We start from the raw sequence: 22862 nt of genomic DNA, 5'->3' as shown, positions 1-22862 counted from the left end.
GTACGAAGACTAAAGAAAGGATCTAAGATAAAAGGTAAGTACCCTCTTATTTGTTTCAAATGTGGAAGAATAGGTCATTATGCTGCAAAATGTCCTCTTAAGCATGATAGTGATGATGAGGAAAATTCTAAAAGGATGGTATACAAAAAAAGAGGGTTCAATAAGAAGAATTTCTTCTCTAAGCAAGATGAGTCTGATGAAGATGAATTTGTAGTCATCAAAAAGAAATCAACTAATCATTTCCCTCATCGCAAAGGAGGTAATGATGAATCTAATGAAGAAAATGACTATGCTGGAAGCCAAGAAGTATTATTCATGGCATTCACAAATGATGATGATTCAGGTCTAGTAGGAAATGTAGATGAATTGTTAATGAATGCCACTGAAGAAAATGAGAAATTACGAAATAAAATCATTTCTCTCAAGGTAGAAATGGAGGAAGCAAAAAGAAGGGAAGACCTCTTGAAAAATAAGCTAAAAGAAAAAGAAGAAATTTGTGAAGAACGTGAAGCCAAAATAGTATCTCTGAGGAAGGAATTGGAGCAAGTCAAAAAGGGTTGGGAAAGCTCTCAAATACTTGACATTATCCTAAATGATCAAAAACCTCAACATGACAAATCTGGGATAGGTTTTAAGGGAGAATCATCAAGTACTAAGAATAATGCAAAAAGCTATGCCAACATACTTTCCAGCAACCCAAAAGAAGAAAGATTATCTCATCAAAGACCCATCTCAAATCCAAAGAATGAAGAGAGAGTAACTCCAAGGAAGAATGTTGATTCAAATCATGGCTATTACAACAGGTACAAAACTATCTTTTTTGGGCATTGTTTTTATTGTAAAAATTTTGGTCATCAAGCTAAACATTGCATGGCTCGTAAGAATGAAACACCAAAATTGAAGGATCAAACAAACAAACCATATGGTCTCAAAGGGCAAGGACAAATCAAGACCTACAACTCTTTTGATCCCTTGGCCAAATTTGATCCAATTTGCTCATTATGTAATGATAATGGACACAATGAACAAAATTGCCCCCTCAAAAGAAGAGAAGCAAAAAATGAGAATCCCAACATGGATAAATGTGGCCTAGCTCTATGTGCTCACAGTGATGAAAATCATTGGTTTGTGGATAGTGGGTGCTCCAGACATATGACAGGTGACAAAAGGAAGTTTGTCTCATTGAACAAAAAGGAAGGAAATGTATCCTTTGGAAGTGGATCTGCCAAAATTGCTGGAAAAGGAACTATTACCCTTATTAATGGAAAAGGAAAGGCTCAAAATGCTTTGCTAGTAAACGGGCTCAAACACAATCTCTTGAGTGTTAGCCAAATCTATGATCAAGGACATAATGTTGTCTTTAGCACTAAAGATTGTGAAATAACGAACTCTTCCTCGGGGGAACTTGTGGTGAAAGGAGTTAGAACATCAGATAACATCTACATTCTAAAAGTTGGTTGTGGCACAAGCGACTTGGACATACAAGTTTCGATAACTTGATCAATATCAGCAAGATTAATGCAGTACGAGACATCCCAAAGTTATTCAAGCCAAATCAAGGAGTATGTGGTCCATGTCAACATGGAAAGCAAACTAGAACCAGCCACAAGACCAAGGAGTTTTCTACATCAAAACCTTTGGAGATTATCCATGCTGATTTATGTGGACCAACTAGAACTCTGGCACTCCAAGGAGAAAGGTACTTTGCTTTATTTGTTGATGACTATACTAGAACGATGTGGGTATATTTCATAAAATATAAATCTGAAGCATTTGAATGTTTTAAGAATCTTAAAGCTCTTGTAGAAAATGAAAAGGATTCTAAGATTAAATGTTTTATAATGGATAGAGTGGGAGAATTCACATCAAAAGAATTTGATGAATTCTGTAAAGTACATGGAATCAAAAGAGAACTCTCTGCTGCCAGAACACCCAAGCAAAATGGGGTAGTTGAAAGAAGAAACCGAACTGTTCAAGAAATGGCAAGAACAATGTTAATAGCAGTTGACTTGCAGCCAAAATTCTGGAGAGAAGCAATCAGGACAGTTGTTTATACCTTGAATCAAACTCAACTAAGACCAAATAATGAGAAGACTCCTTATGAATTATGGAAAGGAAGACCTGCTTCAGTAAAATACTTCAAGATTTTTGGAAGTAAGTGCTTCATAAAAATCAATGATGACTCACCAGGAAAATTTGATTCTCGGGTTGACGAAGGAATATTCCTTGGATATTCTACAAGGAGCAAAGCCTACAAGTGCTACAATAATCGACTATGGAAAATAGTGGAAAGCATTGATGTGAAGATTGATGAAGACCTTCCAGAAAAAGAAATTGAAGATCATGAAGTTGACCTTCTCGTTGAAGAAAACAAAGAAAAACCTGAAAAAGAGGAAAAAGATCAAGAAAAACACAAGGAAAAAGAACCATCTCAAACCCCTTCAAAGGTGAATTTTCTCCAAAAACATCACCCAGAAGAGCAAATTATTGGCAATATAGATGAAGGGATGCAAACCCGAAGAAGGATGACAAGTACACCAAAGAAAAATGATGTTGCTCTCCTATCTATGATAAAACCAGAAACATTTACTCAAGCAAGGATCCTCATTGGGTAAAAGCCATGGAAGAAGAAATGTCTCAAATCGAGCAGAATGAGACATGGGAGCTAGTACCTCATCCAAAGGATAAAAATATAATTGGAACCAAGTGGGTGTTCAAAAACAAAATGAATGAAGATGGACAAATCATCAGAAATAAAGCAAGGCTTGTTTGTAAAGGCTATTCACAAATTGAAGGAATCGACTTTGAAGAAACCTTTGCACCAGTAGCTCGTACGGAAGCTATACAGATGCTCTTGGCATTTTCTTGCTCAAAAGGATTCAAAATCTATCAAATGGTCGTAAAATCAGCATTTCTGAATGGGGAACTCAAGGAAGAAGTCTACATGGAGCAACCAGAAGGGTTTAATCTAGCAGAAGGAAAAGACTTTGTTTGTAAGTTGAAAAAGGCATTATATGGGTTGAAACAAGCTCCTAAAGCTTGGTACGCAAGACTGGATCACTTTCTACAACAACAAGGCTTCAAGAAGGGGGTTGCAGGAAGTAATCTCTACATAAAGATGGATGAGGATAAGTTACTAGTCACTCTTGTCTATGTTGATGATCTGATTTTTGATAGTAATAATGATGAGATGAGCCATGAGTTTGCTCACAATATGTCAAAAAAGTTCGAAATGTCGATGATAGGAGAGTTATCTTACTTCCTTGGACTACAAGTATCTCAAACCATGGCAGGCATGTTCATATCTCAAGAAAAATATCTTAAGGAAATGCTTAAAAGATATGGAATGGAAGACTGCGCACCCATGAGCACACCGTGACCACAGATTGCAAATTAGCAAAGATGATGACTCTCCTCCGGTAGATGCAACACATTACAGGTCAATAATTGGAGCCCTCCTATACTTAATTGCTACGAGACCTGACATTATGCAAGCAGTAGGAATGGTGGGAAGATTTCAATCAGCTCCTAAACAATCCCATTTGTTGGCTGTAAAAAGAATTCTCAGATACTTGAAAGGAACTCCTGATTTTGGTCTTTGGTACCCTAAGAGCTCAACTCTTATTGTGACTGCATACACCGATGCTAATTGGGCCGGAAGTGTCAATGATCGAAAAAGTACTAGTGGAAATGCATTCTTCCTGGGAGATTGTCTAGTATCTTGGCTCAGCAAAAAACAAACATCCATATCACTATCTACAGCTAAAGCCGAGTATATAGCTGCTGCAGATTGTTGTACTCAAATATTATGGATGAAGGAAGCTCTGAAAGATGTCAACATAGGTACCAATCAACTAATCACCATCTATTGTGATAACACAAGAACTATCAATCTCAGCAAAAATCCAGTGATGCACTCAAAGACCAAACATATACCAATCAAGTATCATTTCCTTCGTGAACAAGTAGTTGAACAAAACATCAACTTGGAATATATCAATACTAAGGAGCATATAGCTGATATTTTCACAAAACCTCTTCCTCGAGAAGCATTTGAAAATCTTCGCCAAAAGAAGAGGGTTATTTCTCTAGCATCACATTAAGTTCATTCATAAAGATGTTGCATGATAGGGGAGCAATTCGACAGAGGGGAGTTCTTGTGCACCTTTTTGCCATTGATGTCAAAGGGGGAGAGAAGAAGAATATTGCCATCAATGACAAATGGGGAGATTGTTAATCTAGTTTTCCGTTGATGTCAATATGGTAGTGTTTGTGATGGGAAATTCTTGTGACATGTGTGGTTGCCCATTGATGGCCATTGATCATAATACTACTCATGGAGGATCCAAGGATTGAATACAAACATAATAGAAACAGTGGAACCGAGGAGGAAAGATATCAGATGCCATCAGAAGAGGAGAAAGAGTAAAGAGGAGAAGCCATGAAGCCAAAGAGTAAGAGGAAGAGTTCATCAGAAGCCATCAAGGAAGCAGGTTATCGCATATGCCCAAGGGTAAGTGTCGTCGACAGAACAAAGAGAAACAATGATATCGGAGGAGCAAAGAAGAAAACGTCGGAGGAGCCATATCGGAGGAAGTAATAAACCATGGGAACCCTTTCGACAATATATAATATCAGCGACTTTACCAACGGTCTATTATGTGCCACTACCCAAAACCCCCAATGCGATATGTACTACGGACCCGAAACAGGTTATGGTAAGAACCCCATACAATATCGCATTCGTCGCATAATCGCAAGCCATAAAGAGATGTTATGTTCAAATCACCGATTGCGATATATATGCGGACCCAACCGCTCTATTAGAATACACCGTTATGTTATATCGCGTCCGCCGCGTCGGAAGTTATGTACCGTAAGTCTTAAAGGATGTCACGTTAAAACACCGATTGCGATATTACTGCGGACCCGACAGCTCCATTAAAATACACCTTTATGTAGTATCGCGTCCGGGTATCGGAAGTTACACAAATCATAAAGGGTTGTCACCCGGACCTGTTGCAGCATTATAGCATGGCTTAATTAAATATCGCATCCGCAGTAATCGCAAAGTTCAAAGGAATGTCAAACTGCCGATTGCGATAATATTGTGGACCCGATGGATTCATTAAAAACAGTTCATTGAATATCGCATCCACTCCATCGGAAGACAGAGCATGTGCACACTTGTAAAACCTCCGATTTTTATGAAGTTGCGATTACAGGATTAAAGGAATGACTCCGATTCTCATGAAATTGCAATTGCGGGATTAAAGGTGATGACGTGGCATGTGGGACCTCCATGTGGGTATAGCAGCTCTTATATGGTTTCCGTGAATAATCAAGTCTATTGGATGAATATTAAAAAAAAAGGGCCTCTCTGATATAATTTTAATATGCGACATCACAAGTCGGCCCCTCCACCTTTGAACGTGTCATTTCGATTCATTGGCAAAACTCATACATATATACATATACAAGTTGAAACGCTTTATATGATTCAGGCGTATTAGGCATCTATCACAGAGAACAAGGAAAGTTCACAACTCGTGAACTTGAAGAAACAGAGGAAGCCGAAGGTCTAGCAGATGCAGACAGTGCAGTAGAAGCCGAAGGTCTGGCAGACGCAGAAGGTGCAGTAGAAGCCTAAGGTCTGGCAAACGCAGAAGGTACAGTAGAAGCCGAAGGCTGAGCGAAGAAGGAAGCTGAAGACAGTGCGAGAGGACAATATCTTAACCTGTTCATCTTGAAAGATAGGGTTGGTGCCTCAGAATTGGAAGGATTGGTGTCCTTGGAGTTGGTGCTCCTAAATCCAAGGTTGGTGCCCCTAAATCCAAGGTTGGTGCCTTGACAAGATATGGTCAAAGCCCTAGAGGTCGGAGCCTCATCAAAACCAAGTTGGAGCTTGGAACACATTTATACTATATTTATTATTTTACTCAATAAAATTATACTTATACATTTCTCTATTAATAATAACAATAACAATTGAAAGAAAATACTAATTCACCCCCCTCTCAGTATTTCCAACAACCCACTCTCCCAAAATTAGGTATTACCCATGAACTAGTGGTATAACAAGGACTGTAAAGCTCTCCATAACCAACTTCAACTTTTCTTTCCTCATAATCACTCTTCTTACCTCAATCTCTAATACTCTTAACACTACCTCCTTCACCACAAGGAACGCCTCTATATCTAACATAAGAGACATGAATTGTGTGCTCCACTTCGTCACTTCCCCAAAACCTTCTAGCACACCATTTTACCTCACCACTGCCCCCTCCCCTCAAACCTCAATGCTAGCTCCATGTTCAACCATACTTCTACTCTATATAATATAATTAGGCAACACAGAACCAAGGTTACCTCGCCCCCCAAAACCTTGCTACTTATTCTCTTATAAAGATATCAAAGAGACAGCAAGAGTTATGACCACCAGTATAGCAATGAAAGAGGAGGGTTTTCAAGTCGAATTCTTCAGACATGGCTTCATCCCCTTGATTCTTACATTATTGACTCGTTTAACCATGTCGTTAGCATATGTTTCCCACCAACTTAGACCCACCATACCATCCACCCAATTCACAAATTGAGCTCCAACGCAAATCCTAACAACTACATGATGGTTATGGTTGATCATACATTCTTGAAGATATATGCTACAAACCCTTATCAAAGATTCCAATGAGCCAACGGTGCTACAAATATTGAAAAAGGCTCATTAGAAAAAAGGGCAAGTGGGTTTTCAACCCGCCTACAAAACAATTGATCACATAATCACGCTCCAACCATCATTTAGGAGACATGGCATCACTCTTTGCAAGTCTGTTGTTGCTTTGTAGGCTTTTGAAAAGCCTTTTGGCTTGATCCCACAAGTGCCTTTATTCTAGAGACTTGAAGATATTAGAATTTATAATATTCTCATGGCAGCCATTATGCACCCTTACAAGCTTGTTTTGGGTCAGCTCTGCACAGCGCACAAAGTGCTAGATTTCATCATGAGTACTCTTAGGATCAAGCAAGGGTGCTTGCTTTCTCCCTTCTGTTTGAGATTTACATCAATGAGTTGGAATCATTCCTCAATGAGCACATCTAAGATGGTGAAAAGTGCCTCTTTTTTTAATTCGTATTCTTCATTTGGTTGATGACATGGCCATCCTAGCCTCTTCCCTAAAGGAACTACAGAGATAGTTGGACTCTATGGCCCTCTTCTGTGACCTTAGACAATTGACGGTTAATCTAGGTCAAACCAAGGTTACAATCTTCAATGGGTTGAAAAGGTCTTCTTAGATTACCATTCTGTAAAGGGGAGGAAATCAAGATCACAGGTTCCAAGGCATACAAGGGGATTTAGTTCTTAGGGCCTCATTTTAGTTTGAGACATAACTACTATGGAACCTTAGCTCCACTCAAGAGATAGATCTTCCATCATCACTTCCAGGACATTTCATCCAAGATGGTTCACATGGATTCCATTATTCAAGCCACAATTCTCTACAAATTGGAGGTCTAGGGGCCTAGTTTGAAAGAGTCAACACGGACCACTGTTGAGAAGGTGCAAACCCTTCTCTTGCGGCATTTCATTAAATACAAATAAACAATGCCCACACCTATCACCCTTTATTAGGTTTGGTGCCCCCCCCACCCTTTCACATCAAGACCCTTTTCAACCCTATCTCCTCCACTGTCTTTGGGGCTATGCAGACTCAACTATGGACAGAAACCACTAGCCATACCTAGTTGATTGTTCCTCAAAAGCCATTGCATTGGCTAGCCTACCCCCCTGGACGGGTTCACAATTAGTTTGCAAAGTTTTCAAATCTTTTGGCATTTATGAGTTATTGAACGAACCACCTCCCTCAATTCAAATACCCACTTGAAGTGTCTGGTTGCCTCCTACCTACTACAAAGGTACTGAATAAGATAACCCACGATGAAATATATAAGTACTACAGACAGAGCAATTGGATAGAGTCATCAAGCGAGTTGGCCTGAATGATGGTCGTTCATGTAGAGCATCTCTTGGAGCTGAAAGGTGAACTTATTTCCCAACCTTCGTACACCCATCATCATTGGATGCATGCCCTCCAAATCCCCCTGGGCCAATCCAAAGTGTGTTCCCATAGGCTTTAGGTGGAGACAAATGACCATAGCAAATAGTCAAACAAGATCTATCAATTGCACCATCTTCAAGGCATTGAAACTAAGGAACATTTCATCTTTCGCTGCTCCCTCTACTATGAGGTTCAAGGGTAGTTTCACTATCTATTTTGGAAGTCATGGTCACTTTCCAATTTCTCCAGGTACCATGACCAAAGTTGCTTAGTTCTTTACATGCAAGAGGCCCTCAAAGTCCGGTCCAATACTCTCTGGCCACCCCCTAGACCAGCATCCTACTAGAGGACCACCTCCTCCTTCCTAATGCTCCTACCTACCAAAGGTACCAATAGACACATGATTTGTAATATGAAGCTTGGCTCTCGATCAATGGGGGCTTTCACCACTTCTCAGTGATTCTCAAGACATGGCCATTCCAGACCCCTCACAACCAGGAGAGGACACCCAAGCCTCGATGGCAGGCAACATTGTCCAGACAGCAGCAGAGTACACGGTCCAGATTATCTTCTAATTCCTCTTCTTCCAGACGGTATTCTATTCAGAGTTTCCACAATTTGGCCTCAGATGGTAGGAGAGCAGTTCCTAGCAGACCTTGAGTCCCACTCATTCCTTGTATTCCAGTTTTTGTGTTCATCTCTCCCCAGTCTTTGTATTCAGACATGAGAGTTCTATTTAGATCTTAGATTAAGGCATTACCTCACTTTATTTCTCTTACTTCCTGCTTCTTGCTTTATTTAGGAGCTGTGTCTGCGCTCCCACTTTGTATTAATACATTTGTACTCAGCAGTCCCATTGACCCTACTTTTGTGGTCATTTGTTGGAAATTAATAAAATTATCTAATCCTACAACAAGCATTCAAAGATATGTGAGAGACAGGAGAACATTCAAGTTATTCAACTGCTCATATGGCAGCTAGGATCACCTGGGGAGAGATAATAGACACCTGGGGAATATTGGTGATCCTTGGTAAACAGCAAGACGCTTGTGAGTGAAGAAAGCCAAGAAAATTAACAATTATATGAGAAGGGGATGATTACCCGTCAACATTATCCCCAAAAGTGAGATCTCCGGCTGAGACAGTTTTTTGAATTGCTCCTTTTTGCACTTCTTCTGTTCCACTTCTTAACTCAGTCTGTCCAATTAAAGAAAGAGTAAGATAATCGCAGCAGAACAACTAATCCTTGTAAACCAATTAACAGGAAAAGTAAGCAAACACATAAATATACGCAAGAAAATTGGAAATGCATGCCAAGTAAACTTATTAATTTGCCCAAAAACGATATACCAAATTATGTGACATCATTCGGTATTGCCAATGTGTAAAGTAAAATTTAGCAGTTTCTGATAATATTGGACACGTGTATTCAAAATATTTTTCCAGGATTTGGATCAGAAGATCTCTTTATATATGATCATCTTGAAAATAGTCATTTGTATTGCAAAATAGAAGTGAATACTTTAAGATCATGTGTAACATAGTGAAATGAATGAAACACCACAAAGATAGAGAGATCAGCACTGTCAATTAGTAGGTGAAGACCAGTAATGCTCAATTTCAACTTTCAAGTGTATTACAGCTCACATAACTAAGAATGGCTTGATGTGCAACAAAACGAAAAGGATCCACAAGAAAACAATGGTTTGAACAAGTATTTCGATGATAAGTAAAGCTTAAGATGGGAACTCAATCCAAGATTATAAATTGTTAGTGTGGAAAAAAGTTTGCTCATGAAAAACTAGATTAAAAATGGTATAAGTAGGTTGCATCAAGGACTGAAGTGACTGTTAAATTCCATACACCATTTTGTTGAGTTATTCAACTTATTCAACTATGCCAGCACACTCTACATTGTTTTGTTATCACATTTAAGGTTATGGAGTTGATCCACAATGGTCATTCTAATTATGGGCACCATCCTCCTGAGTTTTCCATCTGCAACAACATACTCCACATTGTTTTGTTGTAGCGTCTGTGATGAGATCAGAGCACTACACTGCATGACAAAATGTTAATGTAACCAAACTTCATTATGTGTGACCTGGTCGCAGTACTGTAATAGAGTTGGTCCATCATGACCATTGGAATTATGGGCACCGTCCTCCTGAGTTTTCCATCTACACCAGCATACTCCACATTGTTTTGTTGTAGCATATGTGATGAGATCAGAGCACTACACTGCACAACCAAAAATGAATGTAATCAAACTTCATTATGAGTGGCCTGGTCACAGTACTGTAAAACACTAAGTTGTATATTAGCACATCTACAACAGTGTTGTCTGCCACTTTCAACTGCACAGTGGATTGCTCACTCAATGTGTGGTCCATGCTAGTTCTTCTGCACAATTCCACACTTCTAAAATAGGGACCAATTCTAACTGGCCATACTTGGGTTCTGATCAAACATCTCCTGAGCTTGATTCCAACTGTCATGAATATAGTGAACTCTAGAACTCCTCCAAGATCATGGACCCACGTAGTGAGGAAGAATCTATAAGCCAATAATGCTTAGACAGCATAGAAACTCTGGCTTCACAACCCCAAGTTTCAACCTCACAAACCAATGGCAGGTTGAACGCTCGGTAATGCCAATATAGGGATCCTTCTCACTCCTCTCAAGGCATTGCTCCTCATAGTGCGAACCGCTCTCCTCCCAATTTTGGAATTTCCACAAGTTCCTTGATACTTCAGTTCCATGTTGCTTGGGAGCGGGGAGCGGGAGCGGGAGCGACCATTTTCAGAAGCTCCCGGTTTGGGAGCGAATCCGGGAGCGATTTTTTAAAAATATATATATATTTTATATTTTTTAATTTTTGATACATATATGTCAACAAAAACATGTAGAATGATGAATTAGACATAAAAAACATAAAAAAACATAGATTGATCATTGAACCATATCACATCAATCATCTAGAAATTATAATCGTCATCAACCATGTCCACAAGTTAGTAAAATACATATTACAACTGCAACATATTGAGTATCATGAATCATGATTCATCAAATTCAATCTTAAAGTTTCAACTTCAAGCTTTCAAAATTGAAAGTTCAATAACATTTATCATCATTGATCACCAAAGTTGTACTTGTAAGCTAAGTTTAACCATTACAAGAAGTAATATCTAAGATATTTCTAAGTCCTAACTTCTAACTGTTAACATGATATGAAATGTTATAAATTTATAAAATGAAACATGAATAATGAAATGAAATGAAACAACTTTAGTCTTTCACGAAGCATCATATTCATAATTCACAATCATTACCAATGAGTTATAATTGCCAAGGCCCAACTTCAAACTTCAAATTTTCATTGTCACAGTGATATATTGTTTACAAAAAATATCATTATGATATGAAAGAGTCAAGAGTCAAGAGTCAAGGACTCAAAACTCAACAGTTATGAAAACTAAAGTCTAATAGAAACTAAAAAAGACAAGTAAATTGTAAATCTACATGTGGCCCTTGCCACGAGAGTCTCCAGGAGTATAAGCAGGTCGTGGTGGTCTTCTAGGAGTCTCCCGCACAGACCGACGACCAGAACTAGAACCTCCACGTGAGGGTGTAGATGGAGGTGGCGACAGCAAAGGAACAAGACTCGGACCTCGAGCACTGCTACTGGATGGTGGAGGTGGAGGTGGAGGTGGCATGGCTGCTGCAGCTGCTTCATCTTCATCCCTTACAAGTTCCTCTTCCAGTTCTTCAATATGTACAATGCCATCCTCCAAATTGTCATCCTCTGGGTGATTGTCCCAAATTTTATATGTGGGATCCTCATAAGCCCGATCACAGTAATGACTCAACAACCTCAAGTTGTAGTGCACATAAACCAAGCTTTCTGCTCGATTTTCATTGAGTCTGTTTCTTTTCACATTATGTATGTAGCTGTAGGTGCTCCAACACCTCTCTGCAGAAGAAGTATTTACAACCTGTGAAAGAACTTTTTTTGCCAATTTTGGCAAAAGTCCCTGGCCGCCATATGTTTTCCACCATGTGAGAGTATCAAATCTATCTCTGTCGTCCATTGCATGGAAGTTACCATACAAACCAGTGCCACTGAAGTATCTGCCTATTTCAAAGCGCACAGTTGCACATTCCTCCCTGTCAGGTACCAACTTTTCTAATGCTTCCAAATATCCTCTAGTTACCTCTGGATCTAAATGGGGTTCGGTCCTAACCCCACCCCCTGCTGCAGGTTGGCCCAACCAAGATGTAGAGTAGTATTTTGTTGTAAGGATATACGCCAAGCAATGTAGTGGAAGATTAAGTCTATTCCACCGTTCACACACACAATCGTGAATCAGTTTGTACAAGTCGGGATCTCTGTTATGAACAATATCTTTTATTTCCCCCAACATGGTATCCATCTGCTCATACACCTCGCCAATCACTGGTTTGTCTGTATCTGCAAACCGAATCATGTGATAAATGGGCTTGGTGAAATCCAATACTTGCCTCACACTTGTCCAAAACTGACCATCAAGAGCGGCCTCCTCCATCATTTCAAAACCTCCCCTGTCAGCTGCATTTGTAGCCCTTTCCTTTAATACCTGCCAATGTGGACTTGATACCATGCTAGCCAATGCCTCTCTTACCTTCAAAAGGCACCTGAAAGTGAGGTAATAGCTACCAAATCTGGTCTTTGCAATCTTCAACAACTCCAATCTCGAGTGACTGCAGAAAAGGCCATGGGTATTGCTATGATTTGTACTAAATTTTATCATTTGTTTGCCTTTTTGTACAAATCACCAATCCATTGGTATTGTTCATTTTTGTTCTTGACAATATCATGCAACAGAAGGTTCAATATGTGAACCAAACATCCAGACCAAAATATGTTGAAGTATTTATCCTCAATAATTGCTCCCTCTGCCTTACAATTAGGAGCATTATCAGTGATGACTTGGATGACATTGTATGGCCCAATATGCTCAATTGTTTCAAGTAATGCTTCTGCAATGTTGATGGCGGTCTTGAACTTGTCTGAGTAATCATGTGCAATTAGAAAGATGGGACCACTAACAGACATAGCAGGAACACTTATCAATGGCTTGCCTTTTACATTTGTCCATCCATCAGATACAATGGATACCCCATGGTCAGTCCAAGAACTTGTCATTCTATTCAAAGAATGTGATATTTTTGCTTTTTCATGATCAAGGCCAACGGTTCTTGCCTTGTCATACCCAGGGTTCTTGTATCCTTTAGGGGCATCATTTATGGCAGAAACCATTTCGTGCCAATAAGGTGAGCGAAGAACATTGAATGGTATCCCACATGCATAGAGAAACCTGTAAACTTTTGAATCCACATCATTCCTACACCCCTCATTAAGGAAATCTGACATGGTTCTACGCCTTAAAGATGATGACCCTGTGCCTCCATATCCACTCCCTTGGGAGGATGCTGAAGGAGTTCTTTGTGATTGTGAGCTTGGTTCAAAGAAACCCCTTGATTTTTTTGATTTGTATTGGGCTTCCTCCTCTTCCCTTATGTATTTGGCTCTATCCGCTGCTGACACCGCTGTACAAGTTTTGATTCCTATTTGTTTGTCTCCATCCCATGGCCTTTTCCCGCATGGGTGTATGAACCTGTGTAATCAGTGTTGCAATGGGGGCAATGAAATTTAGTGGTTCCACCCCCTCTCCCTGTTTCAGCCCTGTTAACATATTTCCACAATGGGGTTTGGTCTTGTTTAGTTTTTTGAGGGTCATGTTCACCCTCCTCTAGCTCCTCCTCACCGGGGTTTTCACCAATTCGACTTTCTCCAGCTTCTTCATCCCCCTCTTCAATTTGGCCCCTCCGTTTCCTACTCTCTAGCACCATAATAACCATAAAAGGGACCAAGAAGAGGAAAATGCCAAGAAATATAGCCAGGTCCATGGTGTTTGATGTTTGTAGGGTTTTGATTCTTGAATCTGCAAATTAATTTAATTTATTAATTTAATTTAAATTCATGATTTTTAAACTCAATAAACTAGATTAAATTAACTAAATTACTACCTAATTAAATTAAACTAAACTAACTAAATTACTAAGTTACTTACCTCTGCGGGCTTGCTCCTCGCTCCTCGGCACTTGCTCCTCGCTTCTCCTTGCTCCTTTGCTCTTTCTCTCCAACAAACTCAACTCAATGAAGTGATAATGAAGTTTTTTTAGGCCCATTGGGATTTTAAAACAAATTTTTTTTTAGGTCCGCGGATTTCTTTTTCCGCCGGATCGCTCCCGGCGCTGCTCGAAACGCTCCCAGAGCTTTTTTAATGCCCGAGAGCGATCACTCCCGAGCTTAAGATTTCGCTCCGGGAGCGACGGAGCAACCGCTCCCTACAGCGCTCCCGAAAATGGCAGGGAGCGTGCTCTGGAGCCGCTCCCGCCGGAACGCGATTCGGGAGCGAGTTCGAGGGGGGGGGCGCTCCCCACAACTATGCTTCAGTTGTTCATACAAGGAAAAAAATGTGAACCATGAATGGTTATTTTGCCCATGTTTTGAAGGGTTTGTATGCCTCCAACTCATTTGACCCAAGGTGCGCACTTCCACACAAAAAAAATCGCTCCCTGGTAGATTTCTTTTCTTTTCTTCACAAAAAAAAACTTCACTCTACTATTCAACACCCTTGTAAAAGTATGTGACAAAGCTGGTGAGAAGGAAAAGGGTTGGAACAACAAATTTTACGTGCTCCTATTGTAAAACAACCTACAATAGTTCATATATTGTGTAAGAAAGCATCTCTACAAGATTATGCCATGTGATGAAAAACATTGTATGACTCAAAACCTATGATCAAGTGCTAGCAAAAGATAAGAATAGATATAGAATAATACCCAACAGCAATACAATTCCTTCATACAAACCAAGGGTTGCCTTCTAGGGCAAAAAGCCCTAAATTAACATAACTTCTACTATCAAATCTTCCGCCTAACGAACAATCTAGATTGACTACAAAATTACAATATTTACGAGGCAATTTTCTAAAATTTTCATTTTGGGGCTGTTGCCCCCGAACCCCCACCAAGGGGGGCTCAAAGGTTGTTGTTGCCCCCCCCCTTGGACCCTCCTGCAACAGTGGTAGGGGGCGCAAGCCCCCCCACACCCCTCTTCAGGGACTGTGATCCAAACGCGACTCAAACAAGACCTCAAAATTAGGAAGATAATCAGGGTCCAAACCCAACAAGTTGAGAATCAAGATGTTGTAACTTGTGGACTAGTGATTGATGAAAATTATAACTACTAGATGATTGATGTTGTATGGTTTGATCCATGTTTTTATGCTTTTTATAACTAATTCATCATTCTACGGGCTTTTGTTGACATATATGAATCAAAATATATAAAAATATATATTATATTAAAAAACGCTCCCCACCTAAAAGCTTCTGAAAATTGTCACTCCTACTCCCGCTTACCACTTTCGTTCCCAATCAGCCCATGAATGTTGAGAGAGCTCCTAAAGGGAGCGCCCAAGCTCCACCGAAGATTACCTAGACCAATCCACTAAGGTTCAATGCCCCAAAGGATATCATATTACTTTGTCTTATGTTACGAACAAACTTGTTCAATAACTATGAAAAAATCAAATCCAAAGAGGAGAGGGGAAGGAAATCCATTCAAGATAAATAAAATATATTTGTATTTGAATAGTATGAGTGACTGGATTACAAGATCTCTCATCACACTATAAAGCAATAATTTGTATTATTATTATTACTATTATGTATTAGAATATAATGCATATTTATGATCATTACACATTGGTACCATCATGGTGATTAGTGATAACAAAGATAGCTCCTCATCAACTTCTATTGTTCGTGCCAAATAGTGGCTATCTCCTTTCCTTCTTCTCTTAGCATAATAATGTGTATCTATTTCAAGATTCGTGTTCTAAGTTGACCCCTTTACATTCCACTTTGATTTTGTATTTGTTTATGAACCTAAGAGTTGCCTTTGGCACTCCCACATAGCTATTGTGGCTTGCTTTATTTTCTTATCCCATAAAATCCATCTTGGTCAGTTGTGCACATTAAAAGAATTTTTTAATTCATTTTTAATGCAATGGCTGACAACAAAACCATCTCTCCAAGAACATTGACCAATAGCATCTCTAGTTTGAACTGTCTATCACACAATTCAGCAGTAGCATTTTATGTACAATGATTCTTCGGGAGCTACAAGCTTCACTTACCAATGATCCTACCTCAATGACCTTTCTTCTGTTTTAATGATGTTTCTCATGAAAACAATTCGAACCTCAAACCCTACTACAACAATGCCAAAATTTTATCAATTTATGTCCTCAAATGTTAAAATTGGCAACTAGGGCCAAACTCCACATGGGTCATCTTATTTATGACAGCTGATATTTTTCTTGGATTCCTCTCTCTGAGAAGTGTAGGATTGATCTAAAGATCATCTGATTCTGACATGTACAAATGAAGTTATGAATTTATTTTGATTATGGTCAAATTGTCAAGGTCAGCCAGCAAACTTATGTAGGCTCAAAAGCCCAACAGTGATGTTTATTCATCCTCAATGTTGCATATAAAAAGGTGACTTAGCCTCATTTGGACACACTCATCTTCACACTTCTCTCTCTCTCTTCTCATTGATTGGGTACGGATTTCTAGGCCTCCCTTTCTCCAAATGTCCGAAATTTCAGGAGAACAAAATTTCGGGAGGCCAAAATTTCAGGAGAGCGAAATTTTAGGAGATCGAATTTCTGGACAGTTTGACCAAGCGTTGACCAACATGCGTTGACCTCCTTTGACTACGTTCTGGGAGGGTTATCTCTATTTGGGCAGGCCGCATTTCTGGCACAGAAATCGAGGCTAAACGTTGACTGTTGATGAGCATTGACTGCAACTAGGGCTAACCACAAGTGGGTTGTTGACCAGATTTGACTGAGTTGAATTTGACTATTTTGAGGGTTATTTTATCTTGTTGTTTGGAGGTCGAAGTTCACTGAAGTTGACCGATTTGTTGAGGGTAAAATCTTCCTTGTTGACCATTGTTGACTTTTCTGGTTAGGGCTCTTTTGTTGTTGTTATAAATTATCAAATTTGTAAAGTGTACTATCTCTCTCTGTTGAACTATTGAAGGCTAAAAGAGGATTTGATCAAGGGTTTCCTCACATTAGGGTTTGTCCCTGGGTGGTGTCCCATTTTGTGTCCTCTTGTCTTGGCTTGTTTTCTACTGTTTGTGTTTATGTTCTATCTGCATTTTACTATCATGTTGATGTGATTGCTAATCTGAATATTGATACTGGGCTAATAAAGAAATTGAAGTAAAATTGCTCTAAAGCATAGAACATACCATTGTTGCCTAAAATTAACATCAAACATTTTCTCTCAATTCTTAGAAGTTTTCCTTTACAATGATAATTGGTGTAGATAGCTACAATTTCCAAGGCATGAATTTAAGCTATTTTCTTCTCTGCCACAAACCTCTAATAACTAAGAGCTGAAAACAAACTTTCGGGGTGTGATACTCTCCACAAGTTGATTGTGTTGAAGAATCTAGGACACTTATAGTTACTGTGATTCTTCTTAGCTTGATAACTATTTGTGAGGAGTTTTAACTTTTCTTCTTAGCATAGTCTTCACTTGTTATTATTAGAGTGTGTCTTCTTAGTTCATCAAATAGCTACCAAAACAAAAGAAATAAGAACACACAATGTTGCCTTTCTGCCAGGGCCAAAACCTCTCCCTCTTGGAGAGGAAAACCCGCTCAAAATTCTTCGTATAGAGATTCCAATTGACGAATACCAAGACCATGACCCTTAACCTATGAAGCCACTCCAAGACAAAGACACCAATCTTCTTCTTGTTGTTGAGATCATCATCATCATTACTGCTTCACTGAGATCATCATTGTTGCACCATGACTGCTCCTTGAGATCACCACTGAGATTATCTCTGCACCTTCATCGAGATCATAACCTTCAAGAACAAGATCATGACCATGCTAGGATCATGACTGCACCTTAATGTAAGTCGAGATAAATTGCGTCACTATGAGATCCTTCCATCATCATTGGGTTGAGACTGTGATCATCCTTGTCATTGTCGTCACTGCTCCTCATTATGCCGAGACTGTAATAGTTGAGACTGTGATTATCTTTGTCACTGTCATCACCACTCCTCATTATGTCAAGACTGTAATATCCATCCAAAAACTTATAGACTCCTTCTTCAACTGTAACACTGCAACATAGTCTTCATCCGAGATTCTTGTTCCATTACTTGTCTGAGATATCACTAAGATTATTAGCGAAATTTCAGATATATCTGAAGTAGCAGAGGTTTATGCAAAGTTCTGAAACCCTGTAATCTTATTCGAAAATCTCAGATGTATTTCAGTTTTGTCACTCCTTCTGCGCAGACCCTAATGGGGTATATATAGTGGTTTTGTCTCCATAAATAAGCCGACTTGTATTGCTGAACCGATGTGTCTATTATTTGAGCCGACTTGACTGCCTTTTAATTCGATTTCCAAGCCGACGTGACAGAGAGGATGGTGCTTGTCATTTGGAGGGCTACTTGATATTGTTTATGACACAAATATATTTTTCTTATGCTCAAGAAGAGTTGCTTCATACATGACTTGACTCTTTGACATATCAATAAATCCTAAGCCTCTCAATGGGAGCCACTAATAAATAAATAAACCTCTTGCTCATGAAACCCATGCAGCAAGGTGTACAAAAATAATTTTGTTCTCTTTATTACATCCGTTATAAAGATCAAGTCATTATGAAGACCGAACCTAGTTACATTCTACAACACTCCCTCTTAACTAGGGAGGTATTCATAATGGTACTTGGTCATTCTCAATATGAAGAATTTCTCATAAGAAGAATCGGATTGGTAACCCATCTGTATAGCATCATAGTAACCAACATTGTTTCCACAGCAAGGCCTTGACTGACAGCGCTATCTCTCATCAGATCAGATATGCCCAAGTTCCCTCTAATCAAAAACCTGCCCAAGCTCCTTTTAATTAGGAACTTGTCAGAGCTCCCTCTAAGCTAGGGACTCTTCTATACATCAACAACTTCTTCTTTGTGGGTCCTTCAACTACTTGATCAACTTCTCTTCTTGATGTCATGAAATTCAGTTGTGCTTCCTCCTTGTAGGGCAATAGCCATTGATCACTTTCCTCCTTAGTTCGTCATGTCCTTCCTTTCTTCATGGAAGGTGGCCTTCTTCATATCTGGAACCTTCGTTATATGACTACTTTCTCATCATGCTTCTTCCATCCATCACACGAATGCTAATTGTACTTGTACTTACAACTCTTGTTTAAGTAGCTCTGCATTATCCAAATATTATTCAATAGATCAAAACATCATATTAAATTAAATCATACCTTACGAGATGGCTCTTCATCATGACATCTTCTTGTAGGTATCAACATCCTGCATACATATTGACACACATACCCCAAAGATATCCATTGTCAAGGGTCTCATCTTTTTCAGACTTTCATCAGAGTCTTCATATCTTTCCAGGAGATTTCCTAGTCAAATCTTCTTAGTGTTTTGGATGTTGATTGCCTTCATCATGGTTGCATATCCCACGATCTCTTTCTTCCTCACACATTCCATTCCCAGTAGCTTTCAATCAGAGTTTCTTTATTGTAGTCAATCACCTCATACTTCATATGAGGACATATTATGTTGATTTCAACTAGTACGACTTATGCCTTCCTGCATCCTTTTAGAGGAGGAGATCATTTTTCTTTTGATCATGCTTCTTAAGATCAATGCTTCTTAAAGAAGCCATTGAAATAGAAAAAAGGAAAAACAACTTTAACCTAGATGATGGATTAAAACTAAGTAACACTTGGAAACCTTTACTTGAAATCTTAAAAAAACAATAATCAGCTCTTATCCCTTATATTAACCTTCCCTCCTCTCTTAAAATCAGTAAGAAATTTTCCTTAATCATCCTCCTTAAACATTAAATCATTGGACTAATTAAAACATAAATCAGTAATAGATTACTTCCCAACTAACCAAATATAAATACTTTAATTGGTAAGAAAATAAATAAATATTAGTAAATATTAAAATAAGCTAATTTTCTATCAATTAAGTCAAATACAGTAGTTAAGTAATTGATAATTTTTACATAAAAATAATAATTAAACAATTAAATTAAGTAATTAATATAATAATTAAATCAAGAAATAATAAATTAAGTAATTAATTTATATCTCATCAATTAATTATTTATGTAATCAAATTAATAAATCAGTAAGCATAATAAAAAAAAATATAAATATTATTTAATCAACTATTTTAATAAAAAAAAATATAACATAAAATCTAAATATATATATATAACATAAAATAAAATAAAATAAAATAAATAAATAAATAATAACAATAATAAATAAATAAATAATTTAAAACAATTAAATAATTAATTAATTAATTTAAAACACATTAATAAATTAAGTAAATCATTATTCAAAATAATTAATTTGATTTAAAGAAATTAGTAAACATAATAATTAAACCTATAAAATATAAAATTAATTAATCGATTTATCCCTTTAAGCTATTTATTAAAGGAATTAATCCACCTACCTAACTTAATAATAGCAATTAAACACAATAATAAAATAAAAATAAAAATTAATTAATTAATAATAGTAATAGTAATATGAATAGAAATAATAATATAGGGTATTTGAAGAGAAAAAAATAATAAATTAAAAAAAAAAAAAAAAAAAATCAATAAATTAATTAAGTAATTAAATAAATAAATTAAAAATAAATAAATAATAAATAATAATAAAAAAAATAATAAAAAATAAAAAATTAATAATAATAATAATACAAAAAAAATAATAAATAAATAAATGGCCGACCCAATTAATAAATAAATAACAATAATTAATAAATAAATGGCCGACCTAATTCCTCACATCAATCCTTAATAACCTATATATATACCCTAACATAGCTCTTGGATTCATCATTAATGTTGAAGAATATCTATTGTCGCATCCCCTGATGATGGACTCACTTGGCAGTCCGAAACGTTGGGTTCACAAAACTCTGTAACAGGTCATTCCTCCTCTCTATCTAAAAGCAATGATCCATGTTACCTGCAACCATATGACATGACATTATAACATTAAACTCAAGCATACATACCTTATTTTACCTTCAAGTCATCGAGGCTTCTTCCAGCAGCTTCCTTGATTGAAAAGTTCTTCAATCCCTTGATATGCTTCAATTCATCACATCATCATCTCATGGATTCCATAAGTTGGAGTTCTTGTTGAAACACTTACTTCCTCTCTAAATTAGTGAACCCTACGATGAGGATTCCATTAGAGAATTTTGAGGATCTTGTATATCCCCAACTGGTAGATGTTTCCTTTTTGACTTCATGTATGATGTGCCTTGTCCTAGATGACTTCTTCCTTTCCTTCAATGTCCACCGAGGTTCCCAAGAGCTATATCCTTCATGTTTTGTCTAGATAACTGGATTCGTCCTATAGGCCCCACGAATCCCGAATCCAGCATGTCCGACGCGATTCTGCCCTGATTCGTGTCCAAAAACCATGACACGTCGTGTCCTTTCCTGACTCGTCGAATCCGAGGTCGTGTCACAATTTTGGCAGCGTGTCCTGTTTTCCAGGACTCGTTAGGCGGCAAAAGTGACCTGCACGGGTATGAAAAGGCCGCATTTGGTCATTACAGCCACGCATATTTTCATTTGGCAAGCGTTTTGGCAGCTTAATGATCAAGTCTAGGCCCTAGTATTGATATGCTATTCATGGTAATGTTAAATTTTTAACATTACCATGAAATGACTCAGGATGTTTGAGAGTGGTTCCGGCCTCATTGGATTTCATATGGAGAAAGTAGAATTTTAGATTTCGTTCAAAATTCAGCAGACTTATCAATTTTTCAGGATTTTAGGATTGGGGGATTGCAATGTTACCATTGAATTTTGTCATGTATTAGGGTATGGAACTCGTATTTAATCAAGAGCACCAATCCCTCTATGTACCTTGATGTTAGTGACATTGGTTGTCGAACTCCTGTATCATGACCCTCCTAAAAATGTACGCATCACTCAAACAAAATCTTGACTTGACATGTTATGCTTGTTCTATCTTATGTTAATGCTTAAAGGGTGATATTAATGACAAAGATCCCTATACAGATACAGAGGTAATGACAGAGATACCTCTGGATATTAATGCTTAGAGGGTGATATTAATGACAAAGATCCTGATTTTCCAACAAGACTAAAAAATTAGACATTTCTCGTGGTGGCAAGAGGGCCAAGCATAAGAAATAGATAATAGATTGACATGTATTTAAATTTTGTATGTACTATGCATGCTAATAGCTATAGATGAAGATCTATATTTGAAATCAATAAATTTGTATCATTAATTAAAATTTGTGTAAGAAATATCTAATTTTTAATATATATATATATATATATATATATATATTTAAATAAAATAATATATAACGAATCCTACGTATCCTGTTCCGGGGGATCAACGTGTCTAAATCTGACACCACGAATCTCGAATCCTACGTGTCCCGAATCCCCGTGTCAGGTGACTTAGTGTTTTGTCTATCATGGATTTTTGTCCTTCATGATTCCCATGGTGATGTCACGAGCCCTTGCTTCTATTGGTTCCATGATGCTACAATGCATCTTATCATCATTGTCATATCTTATAGAAGCTTTTGATAGGAC

At 37.8% G+C, this 22862-nt stretch overlaps 1 protein-coding gene across 1 annotated transcript in view; it reads right to left on the bottom strand.

Moving 5' to 3' along the window:
* The window catches only part of LOC149265032 (vacuolar protein sorting-associated protein 52 A-like), a 296453-nt gene that overhangs the window by 244088 nt on the left and 29503 nt on the right, over nt 1-22862 (bottom strand). The window contains exon 3 of the mRNA XM_089429097.1: nt 9160-9254. Coding sequence (XP_089285223.1) covers nt 9160-9254 — 95 coding nt within the window. The remainder of the gene's footprint in view (nt 1-9159; nt 9255-22862) is intronic.

The sequence above is a fragment of the Pinus tabuliformis genome, chromosome 6 (genome assembly GCF_031772625.1).
Source record: "Pinus tabuliformis cultivar Carrire ecotype Pingquan chromosome 6, CPIR1, whole genome shotgun sequence".
NCBI classification, from domain to species: Eukaryota; Viridiplantae; Streptophyta; class Pinopsida; order Pinales; family Pinaceae; genus Pinus; species Pinus tabuliformis.
The sequence above is the reverse complement of the archived record's forward strand: the minus strand, read 5'-3'. Positions and strand labels throughout refer to the sequence as shown.